Source organism: Necator americanus, chromosome X (genome assembly GCF_031761385.1).
Source record: "Necator americanus strain Aroian chromosome X, whole genome shotgun sequence".
NCBI classification, from domain to species: domain Eukaryota; kingdom Metazoa; phylum Nematoda; class Chromadorea; order Rhabditida; family Ancylostomatidae; genus Necator; species Necator americanus.
This window is the reverse complement of record NC_087376.1, coordinates 23,717,554-23,734,717: the sequence shown is the minus strand read 5'-3', so window position 1 is coordinate 23,734,717 and position 17,164 is coordinate 23,717,554. Positions and strand designations below refer to the sequence as shown.

General features: G+C 43.6%; 4 protein-coding genes across 6 annotated transcripts; 2 read left to right on the top strand and 2 right to left on the bottom strand.

The window, feature by feature from the left end:
• Nucleotides 1-37: 37 nt before the first annotated feature.
• Nucleotides 38-1,417, top strand: RB195_025112 (uncharacterized protein; the record flags this gene model as incomplete). 2 transcript variants are annotated; one of them, XM_064213129.1, is made up of 2 exons in its annotated part: nt 38-424; nt 482-1,417. In XM_064213129.1, 2 exons carry the CDS (start codon nt 38-40, stop codon nt 1,415-1,417), a joined length of 1,323 nt encoding a protein of 440 aa, XP_064069009.1. The 2 variants fall into 2 exon arrangements, with proteins under 2 accessions (XP_064069009.1, XP_064069010.1); XM_064213128.1 differs by lacking the exon at nt 38-424 and having other exon boundaries at nt 563-1,417.
• Nucleotides 1,418-3,153: 1,736 nt separating this feature from the next.
• On the top strand, nt 3,154-8,840 carry RB195_025111 (uncharacterized protein; the record flags this gene model as incomplete). Of its 2 annotated transcripts, XM_064213126.1 has the most annotated exons (6): nt 3,154-3,243; nt 4,336-4,571; nt 4,664-4,808; nt 6,706-6,849; nt 8,532-8,686; nt 8,762-8,840. In XM_064213126.1, 6 exons carry the CDS (start codon nt 3,154-3,156, stop codon nt 8,838-8,840), a joined length of 849 nt encoding a protein of 282 aa, XP_064069007.1. The 2 variants fall into 2 exon arrangements, with proteins under 2 accessions (XP_064069007.1, XP_064069008.1); XM_064213127.1 differs by lacking the exons at nt 6,706-6,849; nt 8,532-8,686; nt 8,762-8,840 and adding exons at nt 5,152-5,272; nt 5,323-5,501 and having other exon boundaries at nt 3,154-3,253; nt 4,316-4,571.
• A 1,178-nt stretch (nt 8,841-10,018) lies between these two features.
• On the bottom strand, nt 10,019-10,312 carry RB195_025110 (uncharacterized protein; the record flags this gene model as incomplete). Its single annotated transcript, XM_064213125.1, has 1 exon — nt 10,019-10,312. One exon carries the CDS (start codon nt 10,310-10,312, stop codon nt 10,019-10,021), a length of 294 nt encoding a protein of 97 aa, XP_064069006.1.
• A 961-nt stretch (nt 10,313-11,273) lies between these two features.
• RB195_025109 (uncharacterized protein) lies at nt 11,274-11,627 on the bottom strand (the record flags this gene model as incomplete). Its single annotated transcript, XM_064213124.1, has 1 exon — nt 11,274-11,627. The coding sequence occupies one exon, from the start codon at nt 11,625-11,627 to the stop codon at nt 11,274-11,276; it is 354 nt and encodes a 117-aa protein (XP_064069005.1).
• Between the last annotated feature and the right edge of the window lie 5,537 nt (nt 11,628-17,164).

Below are 17,164 nucleotides of genomic sequence, written 5' to 3'. Positions count from 1 at the left end.
TAGCGTCCATCCGGTTCGTGTAATCTTAGCAGCGCACATGACATCCTATCTTCAGAAAGAAAGGATCCCAGACCAATGGAAGACCTCGCGAACCGTTATTATCCATAAGAAAGGTGACCAAGAGGACCTTCGGAACTACCGTCCGATATGCTTGCTGAGCGTGTTGTACAAAATATTTACCAAGATCATCCTCACACGCATATCTAGGACGCTGGATGAAGCCCAACCTCAAGAACAAGCTGGATTCCGCCAGGGGTTCAGCTGCTTGGACCACATCCAGACCGTGTCGAGGGTCATAGAGGTTTGCCGAGAATACCGCCTGCCCCTTGTTCTAACTGTCGTCGACTATGAGAAAGTCTTCGACAGTGTAGAAACGAATCCAATACTGTCAGCGCTGGTCGATCAAGGTGTAGACGCCTCGTATGTGAGGACATTAGCCAATTGCTACGATCGATGCACCAATAAGAAACGGCTTTTTTAGCCGCCCCCTCACCATACCCATTGGAAAGGACAAGGCGATACTATATTGCCGAAGCTGTTCACGGCTGCATTGCAATGGATAATGAAATCACTATCCTGGGAAGAAAGGGGCATACGTGTTGATGGAAGATTTCTCTCGAACCTTCGTTTCGCGGACGACATCGTTCTCTTTTCAAGCAGTACCAGTGAAGCAGAAACGATGCTCAACGAATTGAACGAAGCAGGGAAGAGAATAGGACTACGAATAAACAGAAAGAAGACACAGTTCATGAAGAACGCCCACTACGAGGACGGAGGAGTACAACTTGAAGGCTCCCAAATCGTGGAAACTCCGTCATACGTATATCTCGGACCTTCTATGAACATGGAAAGCGACTTGAAGGAAGAACTGAATAGAAGAATGAGAGCAGCATGGGCAGCTTTCGCAGCCGTCAGGGAAGCTACGGACCAACTGACGGACCAAGATCTTCGTGCCCATCTGTTCGACTCGACAGTCCTTCCATCGCTCTGTTACGCAGCGGAGACATGGGCAGACACCGCGGCCACGTCTAGGAAGCTACTTACTACCCACAGAGCCCTTGAGAGATGTCTCCTGAAGTTTAACCGGCGCACACAACACCTTGCCGGTCTTCGTAGCTCCGACTTAAGAGGAATGTCCCGTCTTCGCGACCCAGCGGAATATGTATCGAAAGCAAAACATAGATGGGCCGGTCATATCATGAGAAGAATCGACGATAGATGGACTAAAAGAACGCTAGAGTGGATCCCAAGGGACGCTAAACGCCCCCGAGGGAGATCGCCAACGAGATGGGGTGACGTGTTCGCTGCACGGATGGACCAGCTGAGAGCTCAGCTGGATACGGCTCAAGGACCTCGTCAACGTCACTCACGAAGCTTGAGAACATCTTGGATGACAATGGCGAGGAAACGAAACTAGTGGAAGAGATGCTGGGGCCCGCACGTCCAGTGAAGACGGGCCATCTAAGCATCTAAGTAAGTAAGTAAGTAAGGTGCATTAATAGTTTTAGATTGTAGGAATTCAATTTCCGTCTTTTTTTTTTTGCGAAATTGCGTATAGTTAGCGTCATAGTTAAATCCGAAAATGTATCATAGAAGAAGCCTAGCTATCCAGGGAAAGAAATAGTTGCACAAAAAAGGGGTACAAATCAAACTGAAAACATTGAGAAGTAGCTCTGGAATCAGTAGAAGCTATTGAATAAGTAGCGAAAAGATATTTCTTTTGTATTAGGGCTACGAATGAAGAAAAGCGTGCAGAACTACACGAAATTGGGGCAGGAATTTAATTTCTAAGAACTGAGATCATAGAGGTGCCTTAGGAGAAAAGTAGACAGTTTGTTGGAATTCAGCAAAAGCACAAAAAACCCTTTTTTAAAGCTCTGACTAATATTTTTGAAGTAATTCAAATGAAATATTTAATTTGATATGAACTCATTCTTATTTTTAGAAATACCAAAACATAACATGGTTTAGCACCCAAAAATGAATTTCTTACTCGAAAACTATTGTAATTGCTCCTAAATGGTTTAAATGGATGTGATTTTGACGTTTTCAAACATTATTCCGCACGTTTCCTATATTCGTCTTACATGGTATACATATTTAAATAGATCTCAATGAGTCGAATCTATTTGTGTAAAAGTTTTTAAGAAATCTTCACTTTTGTGGAAGTACTGAACGAGCAACGGTAGCCGACGATGCCGCACCTTCAGTCACCGTCTGTTTTTCAAAGTTCATGCATAGTATTGTAGTGTTGAAAATAAAATAAAATACATAGTATAATATATACACCACAGATCGCTCAACACTAGAGTTAGAAGTGTCTCCAAATATGTGTACGTTAAGTTGAAAAGATGAGGAAGCCCTCAACATGTATTCGGGGACAAAATGTTTCTGATAAGAACTGATAAGAAGACGGTCAAGAGAACGATCCCCTCCGGAATGATTATTCTGGAAAATAGAAAAAAAGCAGCTGAGAATGACAGAGAACGATATAAAATACAAAGATAACTTACATGGCGTTATCAACTTGTTAATTAGAATCGTGCTTCCGTAATACATGCAGACCACTTGCTTAAATAGTAGTTAGTAGCTTACGTGGTTTGGCGTACCTTCCTTATCCTTTTCAAAATGATGAAGGTGTTCATATCAGTGCATCCTATTTTAATTGCTGAGCGAAATGTGTTTCCAAATTGTTGCGGTGTCGAAGGAATATAGATATTAAATCAGATCTGACTGTCCTCTGTAGAATGTAGAATACTCAGACACATAGCAAAATGATAACAAGGAAATCATCTATCCACCTGTCCATGCGTATTTTTTTAAAGAAGAGCAAGATGAACTCCGTTTGAAAAAAGCATTTTTAATTCTCTGGGAGAAATCTACGAGAAGTGCTTGTGAAGCGAGGCGAGCATCATAGAAAGTTTGAAAACCGGCTTTAGCCGGACTTCAGACCGGTATATTAATAATGCAGTAATAGTATATCATATAGTGCAGGTATAAAGTATAAATAACTAAACACACTAGCACAATTGTGAGCACAGTGTAGCACAGAAGTTTCTATCTGAAATATTGTATTTTCCACGCAAAAGTTTCAGTTTAAAAAAGCACCAGATCTGTGGACCAGTGCAATACTAATGCTTACAGATTTAGATTATGCAAATTCTTCAAGAGGGAAACATGAGGCGAACGCAGGAGTCCACCAAAGCGAATAGGACATCCTCTCGTAGCCACGCGCTTCTCCAGGTAACGCAAGGTTTGGGGTTTTGGAAGCATCCTCCTCCTATGGAAAAAGTTTCAAATGGAAAATGACTGAAGCGTGAAAACAGAGCTGCCAATTGCAAAAGATAATGGGTAGAAGTGAGGTCGCAATGAAGGGAAGAAATGGTTTTAATTACAACATTTTTATACCACGCACTTTCTTAATTTGTTTCATCCACATACACGTGTATGTTTGATCCATGATCCATATTTAACTATCCTCAAACAGGATACTCTTGGCATGACACTTTTCACTGAGTGTTCTAGAATGGGGTCGCGTATACGAGTCTGATTGCTACCTGCACGTGGTGGCCTTGCTTTAACTAAAAGCAATCAGGCGTTTGAGTGTACCCATTGGGAACGTACGAGCTATATAATGCGCGCATTTATGTGGCGCATCCCCAAAGCCTACAATCTGAGAGGTCAAATACCTGAAAGTAGCATGGAATTTAGGCAACAACCATTCGTTTCGTCACGCTGAACTCCCGAACAGTGAATTGCAACAAACCGTTGGTCGTGGCTTTTACGATATTTGTGCGTGCCGTTTGCTGCGCTGTAGGAAACACGCGTCAGAGATCGGCCCGTCATAAGCATCGAAAATTGCACCATATACTGCAGCGATGCTGATGAAAGGAAAGTAGGTGGCTGTGCGATAGCTGTGAAGAGCGACTGTAACAATCTGGTAGAGGAATTTGTCTCAACATCGTTTAGATGAGCCTTTGTACGACTGCGGGATCGAAAAGGACGTAAACTGGTGCGCAATTGCCCACTCCCTTACGGAAACCGCTGATGTCTAAAATACCCAGCCATCAGGTGGCCGTTGTCGGAATCGACCTAAATGTACAGATGGGATTTGAACAATAATCCAATGTGCTAGGAAATTGGTCTCATCATCGCTCCCACGTACTCAAGAGAAAAGACGCCACAAGCTGACGTTGCTGTGGTCAACCCTTCTAATGCCTGAAGAGCAGCGCACGCAGAAGAAGAGAACTCTCAAATTTCAGCTCGACCACGTTGTGACGAGCAACATTCCTCAGTCATATATCCGAAAATCTAGAGCTGTTTGGAACAGGACAGGAGGACAAGAACCCGCGAAAACCTTTTGCTTTACTAGAACAGTATGGCGGAAAAATGAAAAGATGTTCTCCTGTTCTTAACACTGCCAGTGGAGTGGCTGTCGGTGAAGCAACCCTTCCAATTTGGAGGGATCACTTCAAGACCTTGCTGAACCGGCAGGCACCGTCAGCTCCTGAACTCGAGCACGTTCATAGACCGACATATGCGGTTAACGAGGAGCCACCGACGTGTCGGAGGTCCTGGTCTGTATTCAAAAAATGAAGAATGGAAAATCTGGCGGAGACGACGGGATTAGCGCAGAAATGCTAAAATATCTTCCTCCGTCTAGGATTCGCGAGATGACAAAGATCATCCGTTTAATATGGATAGACGAAAGGATACCTGATTCGTGGATACACGCTGTCATAATTCCCCTCCACAAGAAGTTATCCGTCATGGACTCTAGGATCTCCTTGCTGCGTGTTATGTACAAGGTATTGGAGCGGATTATCCTGGACCGACTTACTACTAATTATTATTATTTATTTGTTATCGTTAATTATTAATTTTATTATTATTATCACGAAGAAACATCGCACGACGAGCAAGCTGGCTTTTGTCATGGCCGATCTACTATCTAAGCCTGGGAGCGCTATTCGAAGCCAATGCAACAAGCTTTTTCGGACTTTGAAGCTGCTTTCGACTGCACTCATCGAGGCCGTCTTTTCAACGCGCGCCGATGGACTATCAGGAAAGTTCGTTCTCCTGCTTGATTATATGAATCAACGAAGAACTGCTGCACTTTGAACACCAACCTAATGTACAACACCGTTCAAGGTGGTAACTGCTGCAAGACAAAGGGCAGTGGCGGGATCCTTCCTGTTCAATTTCGCCATTGACGACATTATGCGAAGAACAGTATATCACTGTCTTGCCGATGCCATACTAGCACCATCAGGTCGCCCCTGACCGATCTCGAGTACGCTGACGATGTTGTTATATTCGCAGAAAAGAGTACAAAACTTCAACATCTTAGCAACCCTGTATCGAAGCTTTCTCCTGACTATGGATTACGTCTACGACCTGATAAATGCAAGCGCATGTGGGTCTCTTCGAGAACTCAAACGGGAATCAAAGTAGACGAGCAACTGATCGAGCTCGCCGATGAGTTCTGTTGCCTGTGCTGATGCGCTAAAGCCATTTTTGGGTTCAACTCCGTAGCGAAATGTAGGTGGTCGACCCTCATCAACAACGAAGTCAATCTGCGAGTCTACCTATCTTCAATTCGGCCCATCACCACGTACTGATGAGGGACTTGGGCAGCACCATCTAAGGTGATGGATTGACTTGATTGTAAGGAAAGAAAGCTGCTAAGAAGATGGCTTGGCTACTTTTGGTCTATGGTATGCCACTATGAAGATCTTTACACGGATATTGATATGGTACCGGCGAATGACACGTGGAAAATATCAACATTTTGCACCGGCCATCGAAAGTGGCTACAGAAAATTGTCTTCGCTTCTTTGGTCGTTTATTAAGGAGACCAGTAGATTGTCTTGTTCAATGAGCCCTGAGGAATTTGTCGGGTTCACGTTAGAAGAACCCACCTGGCCGAAAATGGAAGTTCTGGACTAAGATGGTGAGAGTGGAGCTGAGGACACTCGGGGTAGATAAGCAGTTCAAGCGAGACGTAAGTTTTCGTAAGATATGGAATAACGAAGAATTGATTGATTCTATGCTCGCAGAAGATCGAGAAGGTTGGCTGTGCTTGTTCAAGGACGACACACCTCAACTAAGTTGTGAGCAATCACATCAGACGATAATATCAGCCGCCAATTAAGTCAAGTAAGTGTATTTATATGAGTATGTGTCTACATATTTTTCTTCTTATTACACAGCGGGCGGATGTTTCGCCCTAACGCAATAATTCGCAACTTCACTGGGGTGTGTCGTCCTTAAGAATGTTCGAGGTTATCCTCTTTGATATTTGGCTTTGACAACTCGCATAGAATCTATGCTTCCGTCTCTATTCCATAATTTGCGAACATTAAGTCTAGTCAACTGCTCATCAAAAGCAAGGTTTCTCAGATCTTCTTTTACTGCCTCGGTGCAGAAAATTCTTTTACGGCCAAGGGACCTTTTCCACTTTGAGTTTTGGATCATCTTCAAGACAATTCAACAGGGCGATTATACGGTCTATCATTATAACGTGACCAAACAAGCGGAGACGATTTTCTGCGACAACATTAGAAGGTTGGGCAAGATGTTCATTTTTTTCCACGTGTCATCAGCGAGTACACCATATCCACCTCTGAGTAAAGTTTTTCGTTATGGCACACCATTGGCCAAAAGTAGTCTCACAGTTGTACAGTCACCTTTCTTTCCATGCAGTCACTAGACTCGCACCTCGACTTGGCTGGCGATCAGTTTGAAGCGCAGGCATTTGGTAAAGGAGTTGGATGCCGAATGGGCCTTAGCGCATCTTTATTTAATACCCTTCTCGTAGATGCCGCTGTTCTTCAGTGTACATCCCAGGTATGAGAACTCATCGACGGGTTCAATTGGTTGTCCGTCCACCCTGATTCCTGTTCGAAGTGCCAAAAAGACCCAAATCTGCTTGCATTCATCAGGGCGGACTCACAATCCGTATTCTGCAGCTTGCTCGCTACGAGATTAACAACATGTTGTAACTTCACGCCGAAAGAAGCGAATATTAACTACATCGTACTCGAGATCCACCAAGAGGTATTCAGACAGTGCTAAAACGACATCGGCGGGACACTGCTCAACTGTCCTTGTCATCGACGGCAAAGTTGAACGGGAAGGCCCTCCCACGGCGCCTTGCTCACTTCATTTTCCACTTCTAACGGTGAAAAACATCCAGCCGGTATTCAGACTGCGGCAGTTTTTCTTCTATTCATGTCGTTGATTAAGCATGGGAATTTTCCTGGAACTATCAGCCCGAAACGCGTTGAGAAGATTGTGTCGGTGAGGAAAGTTGAAAGTGGCTTCGAATCTCAGGAATGCTAACTGCGGAGGCTTCGAATACCGCTGCCACACTTCAATGGCTCTCTTTACAGTAAACATATGGTTAATCGTTCATCGACGACAGACGGAAGCCGACTAGTTCATCACGGTTGGTTTGTTTGCAATGTTTGATGAGCCGCACAAAAACCTTGTACGTTAACAGCAGGGGACCCCCTTGGTCATTCTTGTGTTCTGTGACGTGGAGTTTGTCTCCACAAGTCAGGTACACATTTGTAAATCTGCTATATTTTTCATTTTTCTTTTTTGGCTACAGACCAGAAACTTCGAACAGCGACTCCGTTGGTGGTGCTGAGAAGAGGCAAACACCTCTTTATCTTAGCTCTATACTGCCTTTAAAGAGTATAGGTTTTTCTCGAGTTCTTCTCGAACGCCGCTCTTGACTTCCATTCGTTCTCGCATTTGAGCTGACAACGCCTTTTCCGTCCTTGCTTCCCGTTTGTTTTCTTTGCAGCGTCCTGATAAAGAAGTCCATGTCATCCAGTCTCTCCCTGGTCCATAATCCAGTATTAATCAACATCCGATGGCGGAATTTCTTTTTTTGCCGGTAGCTTCGGTTGATATGAAACTCATCTTTCAGACCTGCCCAGTCCAACTTCGGTTGATGTTGAGCTCCCTGAAACCTTTTGTGGAATCTTACCGTTAAGCCTAGAAGAACTTGTTGGTGGTCGGAATCGAATGCGACGTCCAGGACAGCTTTACACTTACGTTTTTTTTTTCGACGGAGTGATATTACTTCTCAGAAGGTGATCGAGCAGAAGGTCCGCCTGCACTGGTCTTCTGGAGCTGAAAAGGTCGACTCTTGTCATTTAAGCAGATGGGGTCAATGATTCCCTCCGAAACGTGTATGCGGTGAGGGGTTCATCTGCTCACAAATGTCTATTGGACAAATATCTATTATACGACGTTTGCTTTCGAGATAAGCCATTTCTTAAGCACATAAAATTGTTATTTGAGTCCGTCTTTTGCACCCACTTTAAGTCCGACAATAGCCGCCCGCTGACTGGGTGTTTAGGACATAAACATGCTAAGTTCATTATAAAAGATGTTTATGTTATAGTCTTCTGCAGTTTGGGTACGTACGTGAGCCCTTGCGATCTTGGTTTGAGTGCTCTACGATGTCGCAGTCCTACAAAGGCGCATATTTTCAGTATTGATCAGAAGTCTATCAGGTTGTTGTTGTCGTTCCCCATAGCTGTTGCGCAGCATCGTACTCTCTTCACATCGGTATCGCTGGAGTAGATGGTGTGGCTTTTGGTACTGATGGTGCAGCGATCACTGACGCATGCTTCCTGCAATGCAACAAAAAGTGCATGGAGATATTGCAGTAAGTTGGTTGTTGGAGTTTATTCGACAGAGATCAGCAATTCAGTTTCATAAGATGGGGTTTTTTTTGCCACAGATTCCATGTTTCTCTCGAGAATTGTACATGTCAGACTATCGCTTTCCGCAGGACGACGGAACCTTTTCGGAGTAATTGAAATGTATGATTGTTTTCAGTCAAGGCATGGCGCCACGTGCAGATCACAAAGTAAAGAACAAATCTATGCTCGATGTGCCATTAACACTAGAAACACTAGATTCAATCTTAAATATCAAATTCCTGCTGTGAATGAATCCTGGCCTGTTCAATGGAAGTGTGGCTTTTGAAAATGCTACTTGGGTCATAATCTCAATCCACTTCATATTCACTCATCCACTGTTATAGGTGTACAGATTTGCTTCGTTGGGTGAACTGGTCAACCTGCTTCTTCTGTTCCATCTGTTTTCCATATTCGCAGAGGGTGTTTCTCAGCGTCCAAAAATCCCAAGAACTGCTCTTTCAAGCATGAGTGCAGGATCCTCCAAGGACACTTAAATTGCTCTTTCTTGGGCCTTAACCAGGTCGGTTTTAAGTGTGCCAGAATCCATACTTAAAGAAAACCAAACACGCGTTGCTATTCACGTATTCATTTGTGAAGCAGCGGCGTGGTCGTCCTGATCACTCTCCCTGGATTCAGAACAAAATTAACTCCACCGCAACCATACGCTATCTCCAAGATTCTAGGAATTAAATTTAAAACCTTTAAACTGTCCTTTGTAGCGAGAAGTACACCTGAATATCCCAGATCTACTTGTAACACTGTTCACATACCACCAACTCTGAACGCTGAGGTGACATAACGTAAAAAAAAACATTAAAAGAAGAATGCAGTGACGTATTTTGACGGATGTAAACAGAAAAGGAGAAAAAATCGACTAGCGAAAACTAACAAGCAGTTTGTGGAGTGAGCACATCTGTCTGCTATTCTGTCTAGGACCCATCAGTCTTGCATACTTCTGATAATTTACGAATCAGAAGGCGGTAACGCTGATTCACATCAAAACATTATCATTACACATTACAAAGTTCGGACATTACAAAGTAGAAGTAGAGAGCAGATAGACAATGAAAAATCCAAGTTAATAACAATCTTCATGACTTACTTGACTTAATCGGCAGGTGGATGTTACGGCCTAACGCGGCTATCCGCATCTTCGCCGGGGTGTGTCGTCCTTGAACATATCCGAGCCCATCCTGTTCGATTTTCAGCTAGAGTTTGCATAGAATCTACCCATCCGTCGCTATTCCACAAGCGGCAAATTTTACGTCTCCACTGAACTGTCCTCAGATATTCCTTCACAAACTCCGTCCAGAACTTTCTTTTACGACCAGTAGGCGTCTTCCAATTAGGATCCTCAGGACAACACGGGCGAGACGATCAGAAGGTCTCCTCATAACGTGACCAAAGAAGCGAAGACGGTTTTCCATGACTACTTCAGAAGGCCGGACAAGCTGACGTTTTCCATATGCCATCCGCCGGTACACCATGTCCACTTCCGAGCAAAGTTCTTCGTTATAGCATACCAACGCCCAAAAGTAGCCTAACAGTCGTTTAAACAGCTTTCTCTCCATGCAGTCAAGCATTTCCATCACCGTCGCCGGCGAGTTAAGTTACTCTCTGTAGAGTTCTCTCTACAGAGAATAACTCTAACTCTTATCTAACTATAGAGCCTTCGAATACCGCTGCCGCTTTTCAATCACCCTTCTCACAATAAACACCTGATCAACTGCCGAACGACCAAGGCGAAAGCCGGCTTGGCTCGTCACGGGGTTTCTTCGCGATGTCGGATTAGCCGATACAGAATGATCCGCACCAAAACCTTGTACATTACACGCAGCAATGATATTCCTCGGTAATTACTGAGTTCCGTAGTGGATAACTTCCTGTTGAGAAGAATTATTATAGCGTGTTTTTACGAGTCAGGTATCCTTTCGTCTATCCATATTAAACGGATGATCTTTGTCATTTCGCGAATCCTAGACGGAGGAAGATATTTTAGCATTTCTGCGCTAATCCCGTCGTCTCCGCCAGATTTTCCATTCTTCATTTTTTGAATACAGACCAGGACCGCCGACACGTCGGTGGCTCCTCGTTAACCGCGTATGTCGATCTATGAAGGTGTTCGAGTTCAGGAGCTTACGGCGCTTGCGGGTTCAGCTAGGTCTTGAACTGATCCCTCTAAAATGGAATGGTTGCTTCACCGACAGCTACTTCATTGGCAGTGTTAAGGACAGGAGAGCATCCTTTCATTTTGCAACTATACTGTTTCAGTAAAAAATAGGCTTTTCGTGGGTTCTTATCCTCCCACGCCTTTTCAAATCCATCGCTCTTGACGTCCACTCGTAATCGCGGTCTTGTTGCAGTTGACGACGCATCTTCTTTCTAAGACGTTTTTCCTGGTTGGAGTCACAAGTGCTGCGCGCGACACATACAGAATTGTATGTGGATTTTGTTTCCGCAGATGCAAAGGCAAACTTCTTCCGCGGCAATAGAACCGGGAGCGTTTCCCTTGTAGCGTCCTGGATGCACTTTGTGAAGGAATCCGCATTTCTAAGCTTCTTCTTGGTCCGTACTCCAACATGAATAGACACACGTGGGCGGAGTTTCGCTCTGCATTCTTCGACCTGCCACGTCGACTTTCGGCTGAAAGTGACCTCCGTTTCTCTTGTGGAACCGTATCTTGAAGCTGAGAAGAACTGGACGGTGGTCAGAGTCGAACGCGACGTCCCAAACAGCTCTAGATTTTCGGATATCCGACTGAGGGATGCTCGTCAGAACGTGGTCGAGCTGAAGTTTGAGAGTCCTCATGTTCCGCTTTCGCTGCTTTTCAGACGTTAAAAGGGACCCCTGCCACGTGAGCTGATTTCTCTTGAACGTGGATGGAATGATGAGATTCGTCTGCATGCAAAGGTCGATCAGACAATTTCTATTGTCCGATGTGTGCTTCATGGGATAGAACCATTTTTCAAGCACATCGGATTGTTATTGAAGTCCCATCTTTGCATTCGCATCAATTCCGGAAATTACCGCCTGCTGGCTCGGTACGTTTTATACCAGCGTATTAGGTTCATCATGAAACGCATCCTTGTTGTGGTCCTCTGCGGTTTCCGTAGATGCGTGAGCACTCAGGATCCAGAGTTTGAGTCCTCTGCGATCCCGCAATCGTGCAAAGGCGCATTTTGACGACGTTGATCCAAACTACATCACCAGATTGTTGTAATTGCTCCTAACAGCTATTTCGCAGCCTCCTATTTTCCTTTCATCAGTATCTCTGCAGAAGATGGTGCAATTGTAGATACTGATGAGAGGGCGGTCGCTGATGCGTATTTCCTGCAATGAGGCAAACGGTGCATGCAGACATTGCTGAAGCCTTGATAGAGCGGCTTGTTAGTGTTCATTCGACAGCGCAGTTCAGCGTAACGAAACGGATGTTTGTTGCCAAAGATTCCATCTTTTGCTCAGGCAGTCGACTTTTCAGGGTATAGGCTCTGGCGTGGTGTTGGACAGCACCATTCTGCAATGTTTGGAAAGCTTTTGCCGTATAACAGGTTATATACTTCCCAATGCGTATACCAAAGTGCCTGATTGCGTTTTGTAAAAGCAAGGCCACCACTCACAGGGAACACTCAGAGGTGTATACGCGGCCTCTACCATATAAGTGTGCAAATTTTACAGCTCGTACGTGCTCAGAGCTTGTACTCAAATGCCCGACTGCATCTAGTATAAACAGGGCCGCCGCGAGCAGGTAACAATCAGATTCGTTTACGCGGCCCCATGTATATGTGTATGTGTGTTGTGTACGTGTATGTGTACGTGTACGTGCATGCATGTATGTAAGTGACCAATGTCGATGATTTGGACGACGAAAAGAGAGCTGCAATATTGCTTCTGTGTTACGTGCCTGGAACTATTTCGGCGCATCTGCACACTTAGAGAGCTCTGTTAACTTGTGCTGTGCCCCCTATTTAAACAATTCCGAAATCATTTTTACTGATCTGTGCCACAGCATTTGGTTGTAGTATTCAACGGAATTGAAGAGCAAAAATTTGTTATTCCAGTATTCAACGCCGGGGAAAATTTCGAGTTAACATTGGTTAGCTTTCCTTCACCAGTTCAAGGATCGGAACTGAGTATTGACCACTCTGGCCCGTGGTACCATTCCGCGGTGCCTGTGAAGCTCAAATTTGACACTTTCATAGACTTCATAGACTTTCATAGACGCCATAGACTAACAAGTGTAGGATTCCTTGCTTCCGAAGTCCTTAAACATTAGGAGAACATGTCTGGCATACCACATATCCAGTGAAGGCGTCATGTCGCAAAACAATTTTTTTTTATTTTCCCCACACACTCTGGGACAACATCAATTTTTTTTATCTTTTTTTATTTGCATGACGTCAGCACATTTCTGATGCCGTTATTTCAAATTATTTTAGTGGCAATCTCAGATGATCTCATTTGCCGGTCTCGCAAGGTTCTTTTTTGTGTCCAAAGGTCAGGGTCAAAAGAATTAAGAATTTCACGTTCTGGGGCCCATCCAAGTCGGAAAATAGTCTCTCATTCATCTCATCGTTTCCCGAAGCAAAAACTGTTCAATACTGCTCAAGAAGACGAGACATCTATCGGTTTCGTGGGGAAAGGGAATAAAGTGAGCGTTTTAATGCGAATATAACTTAGTATGCGTTGTTAAGAAGGATGCATGATTTTTTTCCATTCAGAAACACTTTTTCTGCAAACTGATATTTGAAGAAAAAATGTCAGTAACTCTAAAATGCCACCAGATCACTTGCAACACAGTTGCGAAAGTCTCTTCATAAAATGTTAGGATGCTGCTTCAAGTATGCATTTTTAGAACTAAAAGTTGTTAAGATGCCAAAAAAGAAAACAGATTAGTTCGTCTTCCAGCGCCTCACGCGATGGTGATCCGAGGATGAAACAGAAAGTACATGGTTCAAAGTGCGTGATTCGAAACACTTTCGAGGATATTTCGAAACAATTGAGCCATTCTGCATCACATCTGCTCCCCTTGTTCGTCAATTTGCTCATGTAGACCCCAGTAATACTTCCATTTGTCCCGATCGCGCGCACGAGTTGTGCAGTGGCCTCTCTTTTCGTGAGGGACTCTAAGAGCATCGTATTTTTTGAAAAAAAAACATTTGTGAAGAGTCGTTCTATCTAAAAAATAATACAAGAGTGTCGTTTTCCAAGTCACACTTATTTCTCCAAAAATTTCAAAATAAGTTTTAAGTTTAAAGTTTTAAGTTCAAAGTTTTAAGGCCACTCTGTGTAAGCGAGTTTAGGAATATTCCAGGCAGTGTTAGCATAGAAATGAGACACCGTACTCTACAAAGAATCAGCTATTTAACTTAATCAGCTTCTACTAGTGAACTAGAGTGATTGCGAGCATACTTGTTAAATATTATCGTGAAGTAGATTGTTGCGAATTTTGACAGCCAACACCTTTTTGCAAGTATTCTCAGTAATGTTCATATGCAAAGTTAGTTAGTTGTAGTTATATACATTTACATCATATTAATGGGGAACTATTTTTAAAAGCTCACTCCGATCAACTGCTGAATGAGTTAGGGAGGAAGTTGATGATTTAGGAGAAAAAACCTACGAATTCTGGCGCAACATACAGGAAATTTCCGGCGGAAATCTTTTATTTTGCAGCGGCAGTACACAAACTTGCATAATATTAGGAGCTCATTTTCAAAAAGGCAGTTGCCTACATCTTTAATGTTTAAAGTTAAACCTTTTTTTTTAACCCCATCCCAACCAATTCTTGAATAGCTTAGGTTCAGAGTTGTTGATTTGAACAAAAAAAAAGCAACAAGAGTACTACCGCATAATGTAATGATAATATCAAATTGCGTAATGCTGATATGAAATTCGCTGTTGCATGTATTTAGTGGTCGTTTGTTTTCAAACTTTGAGTTTTTTCTTTTCGAGGCTTCTGCAATATTCGAACCAACCAATTACTCAACCGATTGCTAAGTTTGTCGTACCTGTGTTCGACAAAAGTGATTTGAGAATCACCTATCTTGTTTTAATCGAAGGACCTACAAAAGCGCTTGTAAAACATGTGTATCATACGTGACCAACCCTATAATGACGTGACACAGACAATGATCGCTGCGGGACCAGCAGTGTCCTCAGCATATTTGCGGCAGAGTGTGGTCGTAAAACAATTGCTACAGTACTAAATGTTGTAGCAACGTGGTGTTGCGACATGCACACGAAGCTACTGCGCACCAGTAGGACTTCGTGGAACCCATCGCACTTTATAGCTATCTGACGCCGCACACCAAGCCGACACCGTGAAACCCGTCTCACCCCTCTTTATAACTTTGTGACGTCGGCGCAGGAATCCGTCATCACATGTGTTTGCCAGAAAACAGTGAGGTCGGGATAGGACAGGTTCCACAACATCAAATGAGCGTATTGCGGTCAGAAGGCAGTGAGGCAAGTTTCGAAATGTCGAAGTGGTGCGCGAACGTCAGAAGGCGGAAAGATAGCATACGATAGGATGAGTCCCACGTCAGATTGTGCGTTCACGCCATGAAGTAGTAAGTTGGGGTGGGGCGGATCTACTAAGTGTTTCTGTTTTCTGGCGCTTAGATTGGAGCTGCTGCGCCAGAAAACAGTAGAATTGGTGTTATATGCCCGTCGACGCCAGTAAGGCATGTTGTCGCTAGAAGGCAGCGGAGCACGTCCCATGACGTCATGTATTTAGATGGACCGGCACTAGAAAGCAGAGAGGCGGGGTAGTACGGGTCCCAGAGCTTTAGATGGGCGTGGTTAGCATGCTGTGAGACTGGACCTAATAGTGCACCAGAAATCAGTAAAATCAAATGGCTGGGTGGCGAGTCATCCAATGTACTCCGTATATCCACTCCTCCATTCGTTGCCCTTATCATTCTTGCCGTATGATTTCTCCAGAAGTTAGATACACGCATGCAGACAGCCGCTTTAGTAGGAACTAGCTGTTTGCGCGATATGAAGTAGGTTCCTTATCTTTATCAGCAGGATGATGAAGCTCACGTAATTCAGCTTTATCACACCATTCTATATGAATTATTGGAAAAGAAGGTGAGAAAAGCTTCTATTTTATAGCGGTATAAAAGGAGTATTATGCTGTATGATAACGAGATTAGTTTGTCACGTGGGTGTATGCGTACGTGAGTGTGTGAAACGAAATTCTTGAAACCAGGGAGACGCGTGAAACCGCAAGGATTAGTGCTAGAAAACGCCAGCTGGGGCCAGAAAACGATAAATTGGGATGAGAAGGGAAACTGCACAGTTGCTGCGACAGCGCAAAAATAGAACAAGCGCTATTGTTGGTGCAGCATCACACCATAGTAATTCCAAACGGATTTGTCAAAAAGTGAATGAGACGTTGTGAACCGTTTCACAGCCGTGATAACTACATGCGTTGCGTTTCATCTACGTATTCTTCCTCATGTCTATTTTCTTGCACATTTGCCTCAGGTAACATCCTTTCTTCAGAAATTAAAAACAGGGATGCAAACAGCGGTTTAAATAGTAGTTAACAGTTTTGATATAATTCCTGCAAAAAAGGACGAGAAGAACTAATATTTTGAATAATGTTTTCAAATTATAGTGCTACCGAAGGAATATAGGTGTAAAATCAAGTTCGAATATTTCCCAAATGAAGTACTGACTTTTTAGAAAGAAAACTATTGAACCTTTCAATGATAAAATTTCTTCCGAGAAAAAGAACAAAAAAGTGTTGTTAGGAAAGGAAGTGTTCAATTCTAAGCAAAAATTCAGAAAGTGTCACTACTTTTAGAATTGCCCATGTTCGATTGTCCTTGGGTCTTGGCATGTTGAATACGCAGCATTTTTATTGATTTGCTTGAGCTGTGGCCAAGATTGGTATTGATGTTTATTAACAGCTAAGGTTTCGGCGTCTTCGCCTTCATAAGAGCCTGGAAGAATCAAAGCCATTAGTGGTTTATTCTCTCAAGCGCCTTATCACCTACAGAAAGCATCCTAACGGTAGGCAAACTCAAACAGCAACACACTGGCTAGTGCTTACCTCATTAGCTAGACTTGATAACGCAACAGACCACCACGTACGACAACTACGAGTCACAAGGGTTTTTTATAAGGACCCGATGGCCTGCCCCGTAGATCAAAAACCCGCAAAGATTTTGATATGGGGCTACTTCGTTTGTGATCGCAATGCACTCATCCTTCCTGTTCCATTTTTGGACTTTTGGCAGTGATCCAAAATGCCCCTAGGGTTCTGCGTGTTATGATCTCGGACTCGGACGATAGTATAGGAACCTCTACCTTTACTTCGGAGTTTTGATGGCTTATTCTACGGTGTGCTCCGAGCGGGATGGAGAATTTAGATTTTGCGAGCCCATCTAGATGCTCCTTGATCCGAAGCACAGTGGACGTCCCGTTTCCTC